Here is a 17,644-nt window from a genome sequence, read left to right as displayed (position 1 = left end):
ACTCACTCAAAGGCCTAATCCAATTCATGGTGAACAACGGAGTGCAGTACAGTCTCTGAACTACAGCCTTGCTTGGGCTTAGGCTGCCTCCTATGTCGACAGGGCACATTTTGCTCCATCCCATACAGTAAACAGCCCTTTTAGCAGAAACTCAGTATGTGAGAGATACCATGTCTACTCTGCTAAAATATGACCAGCTATTAACTGCAGACATAATGTCAGAGGTGTGAACAGAGCTACAAACACTGACCAACAACTTTGAACCCAGATCCCATACTGGGGAAGATATATTTTTAACTAATGTTTTCTACAGTGTAACAAACACTGATCTTTGCCTTTTTGGCACTATGTGTAGTAAGTCGGAAAACACGTAATCACTGGATAATAACCACAATGAGAAAATTTCCCAGAGTTTTAGGTCAGAGGAGAGGTTAGAGGAGGCCAGGTTCACCACTCCATGTCAAGCTCATTTATTGCTCGGCTGCACTGGACATGCCCTGTTGCAAGACAGCGGCCACCACCCCTGATTTGCACCGCACCATGCTAACAGGGATGCACAGCTCACATCTGACTAAGAGCCCACGCAAGGCTCTGCCACGTAGGCCTACCGTGGAGTCCTATCCAAGTAAATGCCTCTCCAGAGGCAACGTGCAGCTCAGCACACCTTCCTCATGATGAGTCAACTTCTCCCCAAAGGGCACTGGCAGCACGCACACCAAGCACCCTTATCACCGAGGGTTTAAAACCTTATTCAAAGAATTAGTGCTGGCCTAAATTGCCCTATGCAGCATCTTAATTATTATTTAACTGAAAAATTATTTAGCTGTTGAGGTTGCCAAAAAAAATACTCTGATGAACGTTTAGACAGGCTCTTTTGTGCTATTACAGGTAACTCTTCGCTGAAGCACGCTTTGGTCTTACAAATCCATGATCATAGCTGAACAGCCTCATTTTGCTTTGAATGAAGTTTGGAGTATGTGCAGCCCACCTTTATTGCTAACAAAACAGAGGTGGGGAGACACAGGCAACATGCACAATGCTAAGTGAAACAGGGTCAGGGACCATTCTCTGACTGCAAAGCTATGCAGCACAGGCTGCTTACATCCCCACAGTATAGCGTTTGGCCCCAAGGTACCCATTGAGCCCTGTATGGTACTCTTAAGATCTGATTTATTTATTTTTCAGTTCAAAGTGGCAACTGCTGCATACCCTGGAGCGTAGCATGAGAGCATGTACAAGTGTTTTTGGGTGCAAAGCCCGTTGAGGCAGGGCCAAAGAACTGTGTTGCATAGAAGTCACCTAACTTCATGCACTCCCATCCACAGTGCTGATCGGAAATGGCCCTTGGCATGTGGTCCCCCAAAACATGGCAGAGCACCACCTCAGAGTGTGCAATCTGGCCCGCACTAAAGCCAAGCCAGGGAGCAAGTTAACACTTACACATTAGTGGCGACCAGGAACGAGTGATACACTAGAAGTTCATACCCCAGTTTGTGAGAGTAAGCACTAGAAGATCTAGGATAACCATAACTGCTTGTGTGTGTCTCCAGTAGAGAGACCTCAGCCACCTTGTGCTCCTCAGATCTCACAAGCCTCCCAGACAAACATTAGATACACTGAGACACTCTAACATACATCCTATTTTTCATGGCTTCCTGCCCGTATATACATATATACAGGATGAATCAGAAAAAGCAGGCATGGGGAGCAGATAACAGCTATAACATGCTGCATTTGTCACGTTCTTAATCAGCTGCCATTTTTGCCTGCTCTCCAAAGCGAAAGAGATTTATCCTCATCCACCCTGCTGTCAAACCTCCCCTCGCAGCTTCAGAATCTGTTGGCATGTTTGGTAGAAGGGAAGAAATATCAAAGAAAACAATGTTTTCACAAGTTTTGTGAAAACTGGCAGCTGAATAAAGGAAATGCACCCAAATTACAGTGCCAGTGCGGAAGGCAAACAGAGCTCTGCCATGTACTCTAATGTTGCAGCATCCAGCTGGTCAGGCAAGACATGCATAGTTTTAGCCTCACTGCGTCTAGGCTCGCTGGGCAAGAGAGTGGGCAAAGGAGTCAAATCCTTAAGAAGATAGTTCATCGCTTCTGACACTTAGGGAGCATTGGTTGCACTGGTATCCATCTGAGAGAAGATGACTGAAACCCTTTGGTCTTCCCACACCCTTAAGGCTCCTACCAGCTTTGGGAGAGTGGAAAAAAAGGGCAAAAAAATACTGTTAAATTTAGAATCACAGAAGGGTTTGGGTTGGAAGGGACCTTTGAAGATCATCTAGTTCCAACCCCCCTGCCATGGGCTGGGACATCTTTCACTAGATCAGGTTGCTCAAAGCTCCGTCCAACCTGACCTTGAACACTTCCAGGGATGGGGCATCCACAACTTCTCTGGGCAAATTTGGCTGCCGGATTGGAAACAGACAGAAGCTGTGGACCGCCTCTCACTGAAGGACAAGCATGGGACAAAGCCTGCCTGGCAAAATTTCCCTCCTTCTACCACTTGAAGCTATTGGTCCCAAAGTGACCATTGCAGCTTAGTGAGAAACATGCTGACTCTTTGGATATCCATAATGATTAGACTTGCAGACACCCCAAAAGCAATTGGTTATATAAATTCATTTTCTCTACATCTGCTGGGTCTGTGAGATTCTCCAGAACTCACTGGGAACATCATACAGTAGCTTCCACCATAAATAATGGGTTAAATTCTGGATTACAACATTGAAAATACAGGTAAAAATAAGAGCATTTTTAAGAAAGGACCAAAAAATGCAAACTACAGCTGACATCATTCCCCTGTTCCCATTTTATACTCATCTCCTGAGGAAACAAGGCCTAAGCGATCAGACCGTTTGTCTGGCAGTTCACCCCTAATCATTTTCAAGCACGGGGCTCAGCATCCACCAGCTCTGAGGAGCAACAGGTGATATCGGCACCCACACCTCCTTGGGTACCGTGTATATTCCTGATGCATGTGCTCTTTGCTCTGACAATGGCTAAGACATTGCATACTCCTTTACATGGTACACATAACAGGTAATGCCCAGATTTAGATCAGCTATAGCACCGCTACCCAAAAAGGGGAAGAAAAGCAAAGACTCAGGAGCGCTGTGTTTCCATCTCCTGCTTACACCTTTGACACCCCTGTGTGGGAGTGAATGAAGGCAGATGACATTACAACATATAGCTCAAGAACACCTCTCCAGAAGCACGCTACTAATTTACTGAGCTTCGTTTTGTAGTCTTGCTCCTTGTCACTTGAGAAAAAACTGACCAAAAGGGAGGCATGACTGAATTTTGCTGCCCAAAGACTGAATGCCAAAATTTGATTCAGGGGTGGCACAGGGCTGCTCCAAGCATCTGCTTCAAATGCTCATTCACAGGGAAGCCTCGCACCCATGGCCAGAAGTGAAGAGCAAATTCTCCCACACCTTTGCCGCCTTATGCCTGGTTCTCAGCTGTCCTGCCAGACAGCTCTGGGGAGAGCCAGGCAGGTTCACCATGGGCAGCGTGCTCTGCCTGCCTTTCCAGTTGGTGTATGAACTCTCTTCTCTGGCTCTCCCAACCTGCAAGACCATATGGGAGGGCACCAGGGACCACCGAGCGCAGCACCAGCAGAGAACCATAGGAGGGAAGGAGATGTCGATTTGGGTTGACATCTTTCACCTAGGTTCTGCTTTGCAACCTCCTGCCTATGCCCAGCAAACCTGCCCTGAAGGGTCAGCAGTTCAGCGCATTGTCCCTAACTTCCTGCAGACAGACCATCCCAGTCCTTCTCCAGCTCCTCTCCACCAACGTGGAGGGGTGGGCATGGACATCACCGCTCCCGGGAGCTGCCTGTGCTACACTGGCAGGGTGGGGGTGCTGAGCTGACAGGGTAACCTGCCAGCTGATACCACGCTTCTCTATAGGAAACCCATCCTTTCTCTGTTTCTCCTGCTCTCCCAGCCCTCCTTATCCTCCATCACGCAATACTGAACCCAGCTTGAGCACACAGGGTTGTCTCACCTATGCACCTCTGGGCACCACCAACTGCAATTTGGGGGTCATGATGATCAACAGTCACTTCCTCCCAAGCTGCAGCCACCTACACCACCACTTCTCTTCACAAAGGGCACCCACAGTAACCATCCTCTTTTTCCTCCCCGCAGAGAGGGCTCTCCCCACCTCCCTCCCAAAACAGAGGCTCCTAGCTATGCTTTTGCATTTACCACCTCTTCATACAACCGTTTTTCCTTTCCTCCATACAGTATCGGCTTTCCCTGCACTAGCATCTATGTTACATCCGCGTAAGTATTTTTGATATTTATAGCAGTAACCTTCCTTTTTTTTTTTATACATATGCTCTCTTTTTCAAAATTTGATCTTCTCCCTGCTCAGGGACATGTCAACAGGCAAAAGGCCATGTAACTGCTCCATCTCTAATACAGGGCATACTTGCTAAGAAACATACTTAGCTCTATGTTCTATATGCTAACTCCATTACACAGAACATCTTTCTCACTCTTCAGAAAGTAAAAGTAGCTTTGTTTCAGCAGGTGAGGAACATTGCAGATACGAAAATTAAGGGAAAACCTGTTTTCTGGGGTGAAGGGGGAGGAAAAAGTCTGGAGTTTTCCTATGCCCTCAAAATCTTACAGGGTCTAGTTTCTGTGACTGAATTTCAAATGCAGTGTAAGAGGATAAATGGAGTGTGAAAGATTGTCTAGCCCTTAATTTTTCCTGTGTTTATGTCTGGGTTTTATGTCATAGTCAATACTCCTAAGCCTATTTGAAGATTAATCTCCAGTGAACAGGTGAATAGATAATGGAGCAGTGATTCTTCTGCCTCCATTTATCTTTTCACGTACAGAGTTGATGGAAAATAGGAACTTACTTACATTTTTCAAGGCACACACCATTAGAGAGCACTGGCGTCATGCAGCAATTTGTCTTTTGGTTCACTGGCACTTCATAAAGGCTGCGAATTACAGAAAATACAAGCCCTTAGCTTTGCACAGAGACCAGAACTGATATAATAATAACGTAGCTGTCACTCTTCACATTTATCACACTTGCCTTAAGTTAACAATCCTTTCCCACCAAACCAACCATCATCCTTCATTTTAATTCAGTTTTTGGTTTGAGCTGTCACACAATGCCCAGGAATACAAACTGTATTTTTGTATTATTATTTAATTCTTATTGGTATGCATCAAAATAGGAAGTTGCAAAACTCTAGACAACCACAACTGAGAAAAAAATATCTTCGTGAAGATGTACTGTGTCGGTGCTCCTGCCTTTCTTAACCTACTTTTCCCATCCAGAACTATAAAGGCAGCATTGCGTCTCAAAGTGTTGATGCTGATGGATCAAAGGATATGGAGGATGCAACCAGTACACGACGGGAAGAGAGACACATAACATACGGCCTTCTTTCCGCTGCAAGCCCTTGCGTCACCCCGTTGTCTTCTCCTGCTATCAATGAATTGTAAGGCAGTAGCTGTGTAGCAAGTTGAGAGCAAGACACATCAAAGCATGAGTGATCTCAGAAATTCAGCATGGATGGCAAACCTAACTCGCAGAATAATCCTTCGGGGAGTAATCCGCTGTAAAAAGCACGTTGCAAACCAAAAGCAGAACCCCTGAAGATGAGGTGATGCTTAAACATGAATTGCCTTTATAATCTTATGAAACCACAGGTCGTGATTGGAAACGGCTAAAAAGATGATTCACATCATTTGGCTCAAATATATCCACGTGCCTAAGATAAGGCACATGATTACATGCAGCTATGCCAGAAACTATTATTAATCTGAGCTTCCCAAAAAAAAAAAAAAAATCCAGTAAGAAAAACCGGAATTCTGTCAAAAGAGTTCAATTTTCTGTGAAACAAACTGAGCCCTAACATAAATGGCATTGCTACTTCCATAGGAAATTACTTTACCTAGACTACAATAAAAACAAACGCTGCCAGCAAAACACAGTTTCATAGTTTGTGATTTGGCAAAGGAACAATCTCAAGAAAAAACTGCCTAAAACACGAGGCTTTCTTAAAAGATGGACAACCAAAAAACACTTTGCAAGATTAACAACATAAGTAGAGGTGGGTTTTCTTAACATCTGAAATTGCCATTAAACCTTAAAAAAGAAAGCTTTCCTTTCACAGCCTCAACACCGAAATGCCGGACTAACTCATGAGCACCTGCAGTGAAAATGGAGCAAAAAGGGTCTCCCCGTTCCACGGGTGGGAGGGCTGAGGGGGCGGATTTCAGCCCCCCACTGGCCCCCGACACTCGATCTCCCACCGCACAGTCCCAGCGGAGTCGTTCTCCATGTTGGGGTACAATGGTTCGCCGTCGGTGGGTTTGGGTATGCGGCAAGGGCACGCAGGGCAGCAGGTGGGGGCACGTAAGGATGCTCTGAGGGGCTTGAGGGAGGGTTACATGGAGGCTGGAAAAAGCTGTGGGCTCCTCTGATGGGAAAGGCTCAACATCGTCCCCCACCACGTGGTTAAGCATGCCAGCTTCTGCAGCCGAAGGCAGACAAGGTGATGATAGGGACATGTGAAGGAACACCACCAGGCTCTGCTCTGTCCTGCTCCTCGCCGCTGGGTTTGGCTGCAAGAGCTCTCCTGCCCTGGGGATGGTCATGATCCATGTGGAAATGCAAAACGCCATGTCCAGTTTCCCCCGCAAGAGTTTAAGGATGGTTTTGAAGAGGGAGATACAATGCAAAATTATGGCATTGCCTTTGCAGGGATAATGCTTACGAGTGGAATATGAAATTACAGTGGAAGTCTAATATGTTGGGGGTGGAAGAAGATGGGGAAAAAAGGGCCCTGCTGCCTGAATTTAACAACAGTCATGTTCTCACGGAATTAATATTTTTATCCCTTTCTCAGCTGAAATCTTCATCTTTCTGGTGGTTAATGATATTTTTCTGCCTGGTTTGTAAATAAACTAAAGAAAACCATAGCCTTTCTCCAGATCTTCCCTCTCTTCCTGCTCTTGAACACCAGTATAGAAACCCAGAAGAATAAAAACAAACAGGCCTTTCAAACTCAGAAATGGAAACTCCAAGGATGGAGTTCCCCCAACGCTAACGAAACCCCTGCCCGCTTCTGCCTGTGTATCGTAACCGGGAAAACGGTGTAAATAACACGGACCTACCTTCCCACAACGGGATTATTCAGCCTGCCTCACACATCTTCTGAGAGCAACTGGGAAATTAAAACACGGGAACACTTTACTTCAGTAGAAGATCTGAAGATGACGAAATCTCAGGAAAATAGTGTGGATTACGATGCCGTCACGCTCCGCACCTTCCCCCCTGCAGCCGAGGGGATGCCCTCAGGCTCCTCAGCGCCAAAGCCCTGCCAAGCGACCCGTGCTGCTGCCCTGCCCCAGCCGCCTCACCGGGGCCTGTCCTTCGGACCCCTGCCCCTCACGCACACCCCCGACCCACCAGCGACCATCCCTCCTCCGCCAGCCGCGGGCCCAGCGCTCCCTCAGCGCTGAGGCCTGCCCGTGGCAGAGCGCCCCCCCCAACCGCCCCTTAACCTGCGAGGCCACCTCCGGGCCCCCAGCGCGGGTCTCCCGGGGAAGGGCTGCGGGCCCCGCGCTCCGCTCCCGAGGGCCTCGAAGCAGGCGAGGCGGGACTGGACACGCACACACACACCCTCCCGCCTCGCACCGCCGCGCCCGCAGAGCCGCCCGCGCCCTCGGGGAGCGCGGGGCGGCGGCGTCACGTTGCAGGGCCACGTGCGCCGCCGCCTGGACGGGCGCCCGCCCCGCCCCGCCCCGGCGGCACGTGAGGCGGGGGCGGGGCCGCGCAATGAGCCCGGCGGCGCCGCACGGCCCCGGCCCCGCCCCCGGCCCCGGCCGCCCCCCCCTCACGCCCCGCTGCCGCCGGGGAGGTGGCACTGGGAACACCCCGCATGTAAGTGAGCTCCGGCCGGGAGCCCCGGCGCCGCCGCCAGCCCCCGGGACCGGGAGGGAGCGGGGCGGGGGGAAGCGGGACAGCCCCGGGGGCGAGGTTACTCGGTGTTGGGTGCGCACCCGCCGTGGCAGCCTCACGCCCGCCGTGGGCTCAAGCAAGAGGCGGGGCGCGGTTGCACGGCGGCCGGAGGGGCATCCTCGAGGGGCAGAGCACCGGCCCGGCCCCGCATCGCCCGGGGCGGGGGGGGGGGGGGGGGCTGGCCCGGCAGTGCCAGCACCGGCGCGGCGGGGGCATCGCCAGCCCCGTCCCCGCTGCTGCGGACGCCTCCCCCGCCCCGGTCCCCCGGGAGCGAGCTCGCCCGGGCCCGACGGTCCCCGCCGCGGGTAGCCCCGCCAGGGACGCCTCCCGGGCGCTCGGTATTTAATGCTGAAGGTTGTGACAAATACGTGGCGGTCTTGCAGAGCCCTTTCAGCCCCGCAGAAAGGGGATGTGGCAGCTGGTGGCGCTCGGCGGTGCTGCCGGGGCGCGCAGGAAAGAGGAGAAAGGATTTAAAGGCGGCGAGAAGGGCTGTGGCTTCCCCTGCACCCCGGAGGGACGGGGAGACCTCTCTTCCAGCTCTGGGTTTAAAGAAGAGTGAGTTAAAGGTACCTGAGCACCTGCCACGGGCACACGGCGTGTCTGAAAAGATTTATAGCTGGCAGCTTTCAGTATCAAAATTATTTAGGAAACAGACCTTCACTGAAAGAATGAAAACGAAATACCCACAGCATTAATTCCCTTGCTTGTTGTCATCTGGTTTTTTAACTCGTGCATGTGTAGGAAATTCAGAAACGTGAGGTGACGTTCCTCTGATGCTCTGAAGGTTTGGTGCGAGGGGCAAGCACTGAACTTGCCTAAGAAGTTTGTCTGTCTTTTCAACTCGTTCAGGCCAGCGCAGAACTGGAGAGAAAACCGAAGCAGCCACTGCTAGTGCAGAGCTCCGGCCTTCAGCATTTGTCCCGCATCTTGGCTCAGTACGGACGCGTGTATGGATAGGTATGAGCTTGACAGAATGGGGCTGGCAGCTTGTTCTTAGGTGGCACAGAAACCATGGGTTAAGAAAGGAAGGACCCTACCAATAATGTTTATGTATTTCAGAAACATTTCGGTCTCGTTTTACGGGTGTTTTAATACACCCACGCAACTCAGCCTAAGCTGTGGGAATAGTGACGGTGCAGCTTTGGAGCCAAGACCTGGAAAGAGTCCTGAAAAAAGCGAGGAGCTGCATCCTGGTTCTGCTGCGGAAAACTTGCACCGACTTCAATAGGGCCGGATTTCACCCTGGATGGGACCGTGAATAATGGAAATTACACCAGGCAGTATATACACATGATGTAAGTTTAGAAGAGTTAGAAGCATTTGTGATTCATGACATAACTAAGCGCATTAGGAGGAAACTTTCCATAGGGAAAGGTTATTCTATAATTATCCTCTCTGCAGGCTTTTTATCTTCCTTTGAAACACCTGGAATTAGACAGCCTTAAAGACAGGGCACTGGATTCGCAGGCGGCACTGGAATAGCTGTAATCATTAACAGAGCAAGGCAGTCTTTTCTACTTCATTCCTATGTGATATTAAAATGTGCTATTAGGAAAGACCATAGTTGTTTGATAAATACCTTCTTTCTTCCTAACCCTGATATCATACAGTTCCTAATATGTATGAGGAGTGTTTCTAACACCGAGGAATATTCCTGCAGAGCACTGCGTATCCTTTCCTTAGACCTTTTGCCTTTTCCTAAGACCCGATTGCCTTTGAATGAACTCGGTTTAAGCTGCCGAGGGCTTGGCACCAGATGAAGAAGCAGCAGAGGTGTGATTATGGTTAGCTATGGTGACAGCCGGCACCGCCGCATATCCCGACGGCTAAGGGCAAGGCTGCGCGCAACCCTGGGAAAAGTTTTGCGTGAAGTTTGGGGATTCTGGATGCCATCTAGAGGATTATCCTTGTTGTTGTGCTCTCAGCTGCTTTTCCTCAGGAAAAGTGCTTTCCTACCTTTCCTAGGCCCCGCGGGGAGCAAGGAGCATCTGGTGGGCAACCGCCAGCTTGGCTCCCGTTGCCAGCTGAGTGCCAAAGGCTCGCACCAAACGAGCTGGTGTAACCAGACGGCATGGTGTGGTACCACGAAGGGACCTGGCTGGGGCCCAGGAGGGACTGTAGTCCATCAGACCTAAGGACCAGCCCCAGGTGGTGTCCCAGACCGAACAGGGCTACTCTTTTCCCATCCTAGAGCTCCATGGGAGACAGCAGCCTCCAGAGAAACACACCCAACGTTTGGAAGTCAATCCATGCCCCAGAAGGGCAACCCAGACCTGGCACTCTCTGGTTTAATGAACCGTGGCCGTGGGCCATGTGTTTGCGGGACGCTGGTTCAGAGCTGCTGAGGGCAAGGAATAAGATTTACTAACAGGAGTTGGTCTGCCTCTTTGGACCTCTGCTGCTCAGGTGTGTTATCAGCTGCAGAACTGACATTCAGCTTCCACCTGGGAGGAGGTAGCCGCATCCCTCAGGATCTGAGTTTTCTCTGGCAGACTATGTGCAGAACCATCTAAGTGCCAACGCCGCCACGTTGCTGACAAGCTCTTGATACCGGAGCCACCGAGTGACATTTCCAGAGTAGGCACTTGGGGTGTGATTGTGAGGGGATGCTCAGCATTCACGTGGGTTAGATACAGTGCTGCAAAGATCATACGGGGGGGGTGATTATACCAGTCACATCTGGGTTTGCGTCTGCTGCAGCTGAAGCACCCTTTGGGATCTTGGAGACCAAGCTTGAAGCTTGAGGTTCTGCAGGAGCTCTGCTGGTCTGACTAGCTGCATGGTCGATAGACAAATCGCTGTCTGACCTCTCTCAGCTTGTTCCCCAAACTCTTTACGCCCTTCAGAATTCAGTAGCACAATAAATCCAAAATTTGGCTGTTTGCGGATGTTTCTCTGAGGTTTCTTTTTAGCCTGTCCGCTGCTACACGTCACAGCTTGTGAGAGGGGCTGACTTTTGTGGATCTAGAGAGAGAAAGAATTGAATGACCTTGAAGATCTATTTTCAAGCTCTTTCAGAAATTAAAGACATGGTGCAGGAATTAGTGGGTGATGTATCTGGTATATTTATGCCCTTCTGGCCTATGAAATCTGCAGAATGCCTGATTTCTCTTCTCTGTCTTGCCGTGTCCCCACCTTACCTGCTAGAGGAGGGTGCAAACCCCATCTCTTCTGTCCCCGTGCCAGCCTACCAAATGGGAAGTCCACCTACTGATGCTTGATTGGGATTTGCCATTGTAGGAAAGACAGTGTTTTTGTCTGTGGCTGGGACCACTTCTCAGGCAATTGCTTCAAGAAAAGGGAATGAAAGTGTCAGGCAAGAAACAGGTGATTGCTCTGATTGTCTTTAGCTTCCAACTTGGCTGACACTGCAAAAGAAATGGTAAGAGTAGTCAGGAAAGAGATACAGTGAAGGTGCTTCACTGTAAAATGAAACGTGTCTTTTGTACTTTACTGACTGCCATCAGCCTTTGTTGTCTTGGAAATTCTCCTCAGGTCCTTTCCCTTGTTTAAGGTGATACACATGGCCGTTTTCCCCAAGTACCACTTTAGTGCTTTCTGTCTTTTGCTGCACTACCTCAAGGGATGTTGTCCACCTCCTCTTGTGTCTCTGTCCCCTTAGGGCAAGCCCTCACTCAGCGTATGCTGAAATAAGGGCGCACAAAAGAGGTGAGGGCTTTTCACCCTTCCCCATCCTTCTATAGACACATCCTATAGATGGGTATTCTCACTCTGGACTGGAGATTGGGATAAAATTCTTTCAAAATAAGCCAAGATTTCCTATAGCAGGATCAAAAGTAGCTAGGTTTGCTGCCACACTCCCCTTAAAGAGTGTGCAGCGCTCACGAAACTGAGCGTGCAAAGGGTGGCTGATGGTCTTTCTGTCTTTGGCAGGGAGTCACTGCTGTATAGACTCGCCGGAGAGCCGCACCGGGGAGAAAAGATGGAGCGGAGGCCAGGGAAGACAACCCACGCCCGGAGGAACCTCTTTGGCCCCGTAGACCATGAGCAGCTGCAGCAGGACTTCCAGCACATGCTGCGCAACAGTGTCGAGGGGGCCAAGCAGAAGTGGAACTTCGATTTCCTCCGGGACACGCCGGCAGAGGGGCTCCTGCAGTGGGAAGAGCTTGAGGGCCATGAGGTGCCCGCCTTCTACCACAGCTGCGTGGTGGGAGATGCTCGGAGACCGCTGCAGCACTTGAACTGGCCCCTGGGCAGGGAGGACAAGAGTCACCACTTTGCCCAGGTGGCAGTGACTGAGAAACCCAAAACTTCCAAGAAAACAGGGGGCAAGAGGATCTCGGAAGGGAAGAAAAGACGACAGACATCTTTGACAGGTGTGTGAGACCCTGGTGTGGCTCAGATGATCAAACCTGGTCCCAGGAGCTGCTTAGAAATTATCTGCTGGGCCCATAAACCAGTCTTGCTTTAAGAAAGTGCAAACCTTCAAAGAAGCATCTGTAAGAGGAGGAAGGCACGCTGTAAATCGATGGGCACGGGGCTTGTGTTTTTCAAAGGTGCTGTGTCACAACCCTCCTCCTGACCCTGGGTGTCTGGTTAGGACTTGTCACAGAGCAACAAGATAATGACTGCTTCTTGCAGGAGGATAGTTTGGGGGGGTTAGGAGGGTTAGACGTTTAAAAAGGTGGTCTAAGAAAAGTGGAGAGGTGATTTCTTAAGCAGGAACCCAACAGGAAAACAGGGTTGCCCATCAGATGGGAGTTTTTGGGTCTTTGCTTGCTTATAGGTTTGGCCGCGTGCACCCTTTCCTGAGTGCAATAAGGAACGGTTGGACCAGCTGGCCAGTTCGGCCAGCTAAGCCCTAGGAGGAAGACCAGAAACCAGAGAAAGCAGCCAGATCTCCTGCTAACTTCAGCTTGGATATTACAGTCAGTGAAGGCATCCAGGAATTTTAAGGGCAAATCGATCTTAAACTTGGCCAGACGGCAGAAGGGGCTAGGTTTTCAAATGACTCTCACCAGGACTTGCTGCCAGATGTACAAAGGAGCGGGTTTCAGCACCCATAAAAGCGCTTTAGGTTTCTGAAAGTCCTCAGCATCCTGCATGCTAAGCTCTTCTGAACATCTGGCCCCTCGTTTTCTCTTCTCAACGGGATTTGAGTTTGTTTGAAAAATCTAATCCCGTATATTAGATTTCCCTTGTCTGTACTGGGGTTTTGGTTTATCCAAGACTGAGGTTTTCAAGATGTAGACCAAGGATTTTCTTTTGGGAATTTGATGTGAGACACCAGCTTGAAATTGCCGAGAAGATAATTGAAGCTAAGGTTTCAGGAAACGCTTTCTGAACGGTGATGTTGATCTCAGTTAAGTCAGACAATAGACTAATTTGCTATTTGAGGGTATGAAACTTAATTGCTAGCGAGAGGTTCAGGAAGAGGTTGGAGATTAATGAACGGTGGAACATTGCACACTGGAGTACAGAACAATGATATTTAATGAGTGCTCTTTTCTTCTCCAAAGCACTTTACAGCCATTAACTAATTAACAGTATAATTTACAGGTAGGAGTACAGAAGTGTAATTCAGAGCACGATGTTGTGATGGTTTGAGGGAACTGCTGTTCAATTGTAAATCTCTCACTAGGTGTGTGGGAGTAAATTATGCAGATATTTCCAGGGGATATTTTTCTTCCTTTTTGTTTTCCCCAGGCAAGAAACATTTCATCAGGGGATGTGGAAACCAAAATATCACACTGCACAGTTTAACACTTTCCCACATGTGTTTTCATAAGAGAAAACACTTTAGATTAACAACAGTACCCTTCTCCCCAAGGGATCTGGGTGTACGAGATGGGCCAGGAAAATCGTTTGCAGTCTTCTCTTTTGGTGAGGCTTGCAGATCAGTCCCTCTCTCAGTCCTTCTCTCACAGGCAGACACATGCATGTCCTTCTTATTGCCAGCTGAAGGATGCATTAGAAGTTGCCCTCTAGCTGCAGGAACCTTGTCCCTCTGGGCACGACTGAAGTAATTCAGGCAAAACGGAGCCAGGGAAACTGATGCCTACTGATATGGTCTGACCCCATGCTTCCACCCCTTCGCTCATCTTCTGCCATCCTGTAATGAAAGGTTAGTTTAGGATTAGGATCTGAGGTTGGATTTGAACCCGGTTATCTGCGTTCTGCTTTGGTCAACAGGAACACTGTAATGCTTTACGTTAAGATCCAACAATGTGTGTTTAATTTAGACTTTCAAAGACAGCTGTGGCCCATTAAATAAATATCGATATATTAAAAACCAACCATGGGATTTTGTGGGCATTGGCACCTCCAGAGTGGAAGAAGCAGAGGTTTTCCTGCTGCATTTGACTCCTCAGACATGCAGAGAGCTAACCAGTACAAAAGCAGATTTTCCCTTCTATCTCCCAACCCTTTTGTGTAGACTTACTTCATCTCCATTCTCTCTTTTTCGTTGCAGACCCAGTGTGGTTCTGCTCTGTTTTCTGGGAGACCCTCAAATTCAAAAGCAGCTCAGATACAGGCTGTAAGCCTTTTTTCCTTTTTCCTTTTTTTTTTTAAACTAATCAAGTTTGCAAACCATGCCAGCTTTTCACTCTTCTTCTCTTCCAAACTTTTTGGCTTGCCTCAGTCTGATACGCTGAGACCTTGGCTCTCCTGGGAGACATTAATACACCCTTGCCTCCTTCGCAAGAGGTCAAAGAAAGAAAATTGGTACCAACCCTATGTTTTCACTAGCTGGTCTTACTTCTGAAGCAGATAGTTCATGCAAGATGGCCGGGGAGAAAATGGGGAGGAAAGGAAAGCAGGTATTTAGGTAGGTATATTTAAACAACAGAAATCTTTCCCTCCTAGGTCCCTGCGGCCGGGGTTTCCTACTGACAGGCTGCAGGCAGCATCCTCCTCAGCACCTTACTTAGGCCAGTGCAAGTGCTCGTTAGGGTCCCTTAGGCAAACCAGCCAGTTGCCACAGGCTCTGTTTAGCATCTTAGGTGGAGGGTAGACCATCTGAATATGGCTCCAGGGAATCTGCATCCCCCTGGCTTTTAAGCGTCTCTAGCAATTTTGAAACTAGGCTCCATCCTGTGGGCATCTGAGCAGTTGGGCTCTTGCTAAAGTTCTTCCCAGGCAGAAATGGGAATACTGACTATTTAAGTCTTTTCTGAATTTCATCTACTAAGCATAATTCCTAATGCATTTCTTTTCCCAAAATAAAATGGAAGATAGATATATAGAAGCCTTTGAAATGAAAGAAATAAGTAGCAAGGATTACATTTGGTCATGTAAGCTTGTTTTTCTTACTGGTATTCCTTTCCTCTGCTGCTCCACTGAGAGACTACAGCAGATTATAACAATAGCGGGATTTGCTTTTCTACTGAGTTAGCAATGCGTGCTGCTGCCCGGGAGAATATACTCTCCTCGGGATCACGTCCTGCTCCAGAAGTTTAACTTAGGGCTAGCTCAGGTGCCGCTGCGCTCCGTTGCACTGTGCCATGCAGATGTATCCTTAAGGGAGTTGGCTGCAGGAATCTCGTTGCACAAACTTGGCTGTGAAAGCCTACAGAATTCCAGTCATCCCACCAATGTTGTTCTGCGTTGAAATTAATGCAAGACTCCACGCTGCTGGGACTCAATAGGTGTTGCCAATTTGACTATATAGAAAGCTCAGGTTTAAATATCACGCAGCCCACGTCCTCAACTGAAATTGTAGCAAATTCATTACTATGAACACAGACAATTTACACCAGGTAAATCCCATGAACTCTAAATATAAATAAGCATCTAGCTTCCATTTCAGATAATTCTGCCTTATTTACCTGAAAAAAGTATGTATTTTTTGTGCAAGGCTGGGAGGCGGGGAAGGAACTCATAAGGAAACTCCTGCATTGTAATCACAGTTCTGTAGTTAAGGTTGATTTACATTTGCACCTGAGACAAAGATTCAAATGCATGTATGTATGAAAACGTAATGGGAGTTCTCCCCATGAGCCACAGTGCTCTTTAAGCAAAGAATTAGTTACAGTTCAGTGACAGTGCAAGGTTTTGTGCAGTCCTCCTTGAACCTGCAGTTTGATCTAATAAGCAGAAATAAAGTGCCCCATATATATGGTTCTTCTGATGTTATTTTGCAGAGTATTTTTTGTTACTTTTAAGGAGGAAAAAACCCAGCTATTTCTGTCTGGAAAGCACTGCAGCCGTGGATCTAAAACTTGGAGTGAAATGTCACATTGCTCAGCTTGCTTAAAAGGGTCCAAAGTCTTTTGATCTCAACTGGATAAAAGCCAGCACATTTCCTTTGTTTTGCTTGGTATTACATAGCTTTATGTGGAACATGCTAAAGGTATTAGTTTTGTTCATTCACGAGCCGTGGAGAAGTCTAAATGACTTCAACACGAAAACGAGATTTTGAGAGATTTCTTGAAAAGCAGCAGTTATCAGTCTTGTAGCCCTAATTCTGTTTATGTGTTGTTCTCCAGATTACTACTCGGCAAAGAAGCGAGTCAAAACACATATGCAAGCTGCTGCAAAGAAGTCAACTTCTTGAAAGCAAGGAGAGGATTGCTCTGCACCGTAGAGGATGGAAACATCTGCCGAGCTTCCTCAACCTTCAAAAACCAGTGTGCAGGCTGCGGACGCTTAGGGGCATCCCACAGAGATGTATTCCTGACAGCAGCAGTGAAAACAGAAAATACTTTCGTTGGGATGGGGTCAGGCCAAATCAACTGGAATCACTTTGATGAGAAATTACTGGCCTTAAAAACCACTGGTAAGCAAGTTTGGACACTACAGAAATTGGCTAAGGCTAGCAGTTTAATGTTCATTAAAAACCACTGTACATGAGAAAGTGGTGAACAGGTAAAAAAACTGTATATGTGTAATAATGTGCTTGGACAAGTCGCTGTACAGTTGGGGTCTTTGATATTGTCATGTCTTTACATACCCTCTTTTGTGGTTTTAGCAGGAATAGCTTACTACGTTTCACCATCTCAGCTTTACAGATCTGACACACTAAAAAAAATTCCCAGCCTTTTCTGTGGGGTTTGTTTTTTTTTTTCAGGTACAGAATTTTGTGCTTGTGACTATTCGGGGCATAAATAACAGCACTTGGTGCCAAACGTATATATTGCTGGGATGTAAATGGAGAAAACTGAATTTATTTGGGAAAGTTTCCATTTACATCAACAGCCATTTTAGCCCTGTATGTCTGCCCCCCCGCAAGAATTAGGTAGTTAAACTTCTATGTTATGGGGAGAAATTTTCAGATATATTCTTGTATCTTCCAAGTCATTCCTGTTACCAGCTGGGCCAAATCCAGCCTTTATTTTGGGTTGTGCTGTTCCATCTATGTGCATGAGTTTACATGGTGAAAAGGAAGATAAAATTTGCTGTACTTTTGTCCACGGTGTTTTAAAATGCCTGCTGCTTGTAAGAACATAGTAAGAATGAGGGAGACGGTTTAGTTGCCATTTTGTGCTTTTTATTCATACTACTAATCTTTCTATAAGAAGAGAAAGGACTTTAGTAACACTGAAATGTTACACATGCAACAATCTCCGTGTTGTATGGACTGCTTTTCTATGGCGTTTGTTAACGTATACTTTTTCCATCACCTACTTTTTATTTCCCTTTCTTATTCCCCTGACTAGTTGGGATAATTGAG

General features: G+C 47.9%; 1 protein-coding gene across 1 annotated transcript; it reads left to right on the top strand.

Moving 5' to 3' along the window:
* Positions 1 to 11,953: 11,953 nt before the first annotated feature.
* On the top strand, positions 11,954 to 16,528 carry LOC104256018 (cyclin-dependent kinase inhibitor 1). Its single transcript, XM_009810300.2, has 2 exons — positions 11,954 to 12,347; positions 16,461 to 16,528. Exons 1-2 carry the CDS (start codon positions 11,954 to 11,956, stop codon positions 16,526 to 16,528), a joined length of 462 nt encoding a protein of 153 aa, XP_009808602.2.
* The last annotated feature ends 1,116 nt before the right edge of the window (positions 16,529 to 17,644 follow it).

The sequence above is a fragment of the Gavia stellata genome, chromosome 4 (genome assembly GCF_030936135.1).
Source record: "Gavia stellata isolate bGavSte3 chromosome 4, bGavSte3.hap2, whole genome shotgun sequence".
In the NCBI taxonomy this organism is placed as follows: Eukaryota; Metazoa; Chordata; class Aves; order Gaviiformes; family Gaviidae; genus Gavia; species Gavia stellata.
This window is presented reverse-complemented; position numbering and strand designations above follow the sequence as displayed.

What these genes read in the sequence shown, in the direction of transcription:
- LOC104256018 (XM_009810300.2), top strand. Translation starts at nt 11,954, where the DNA reads ATGGAGCGGAGGCCAGGGAAGACAACCCACGCCCGGAGGAACCTCTTT. An exon ending in ACGACAGACATCTTTGACAG is followed by an intron (nt 12,348 to 16,460) that starts GTGTGTGAGACC and finishes GTTGTTCTCCAG; the next exon opens with ATTACTACTCGGCAAAGAAG.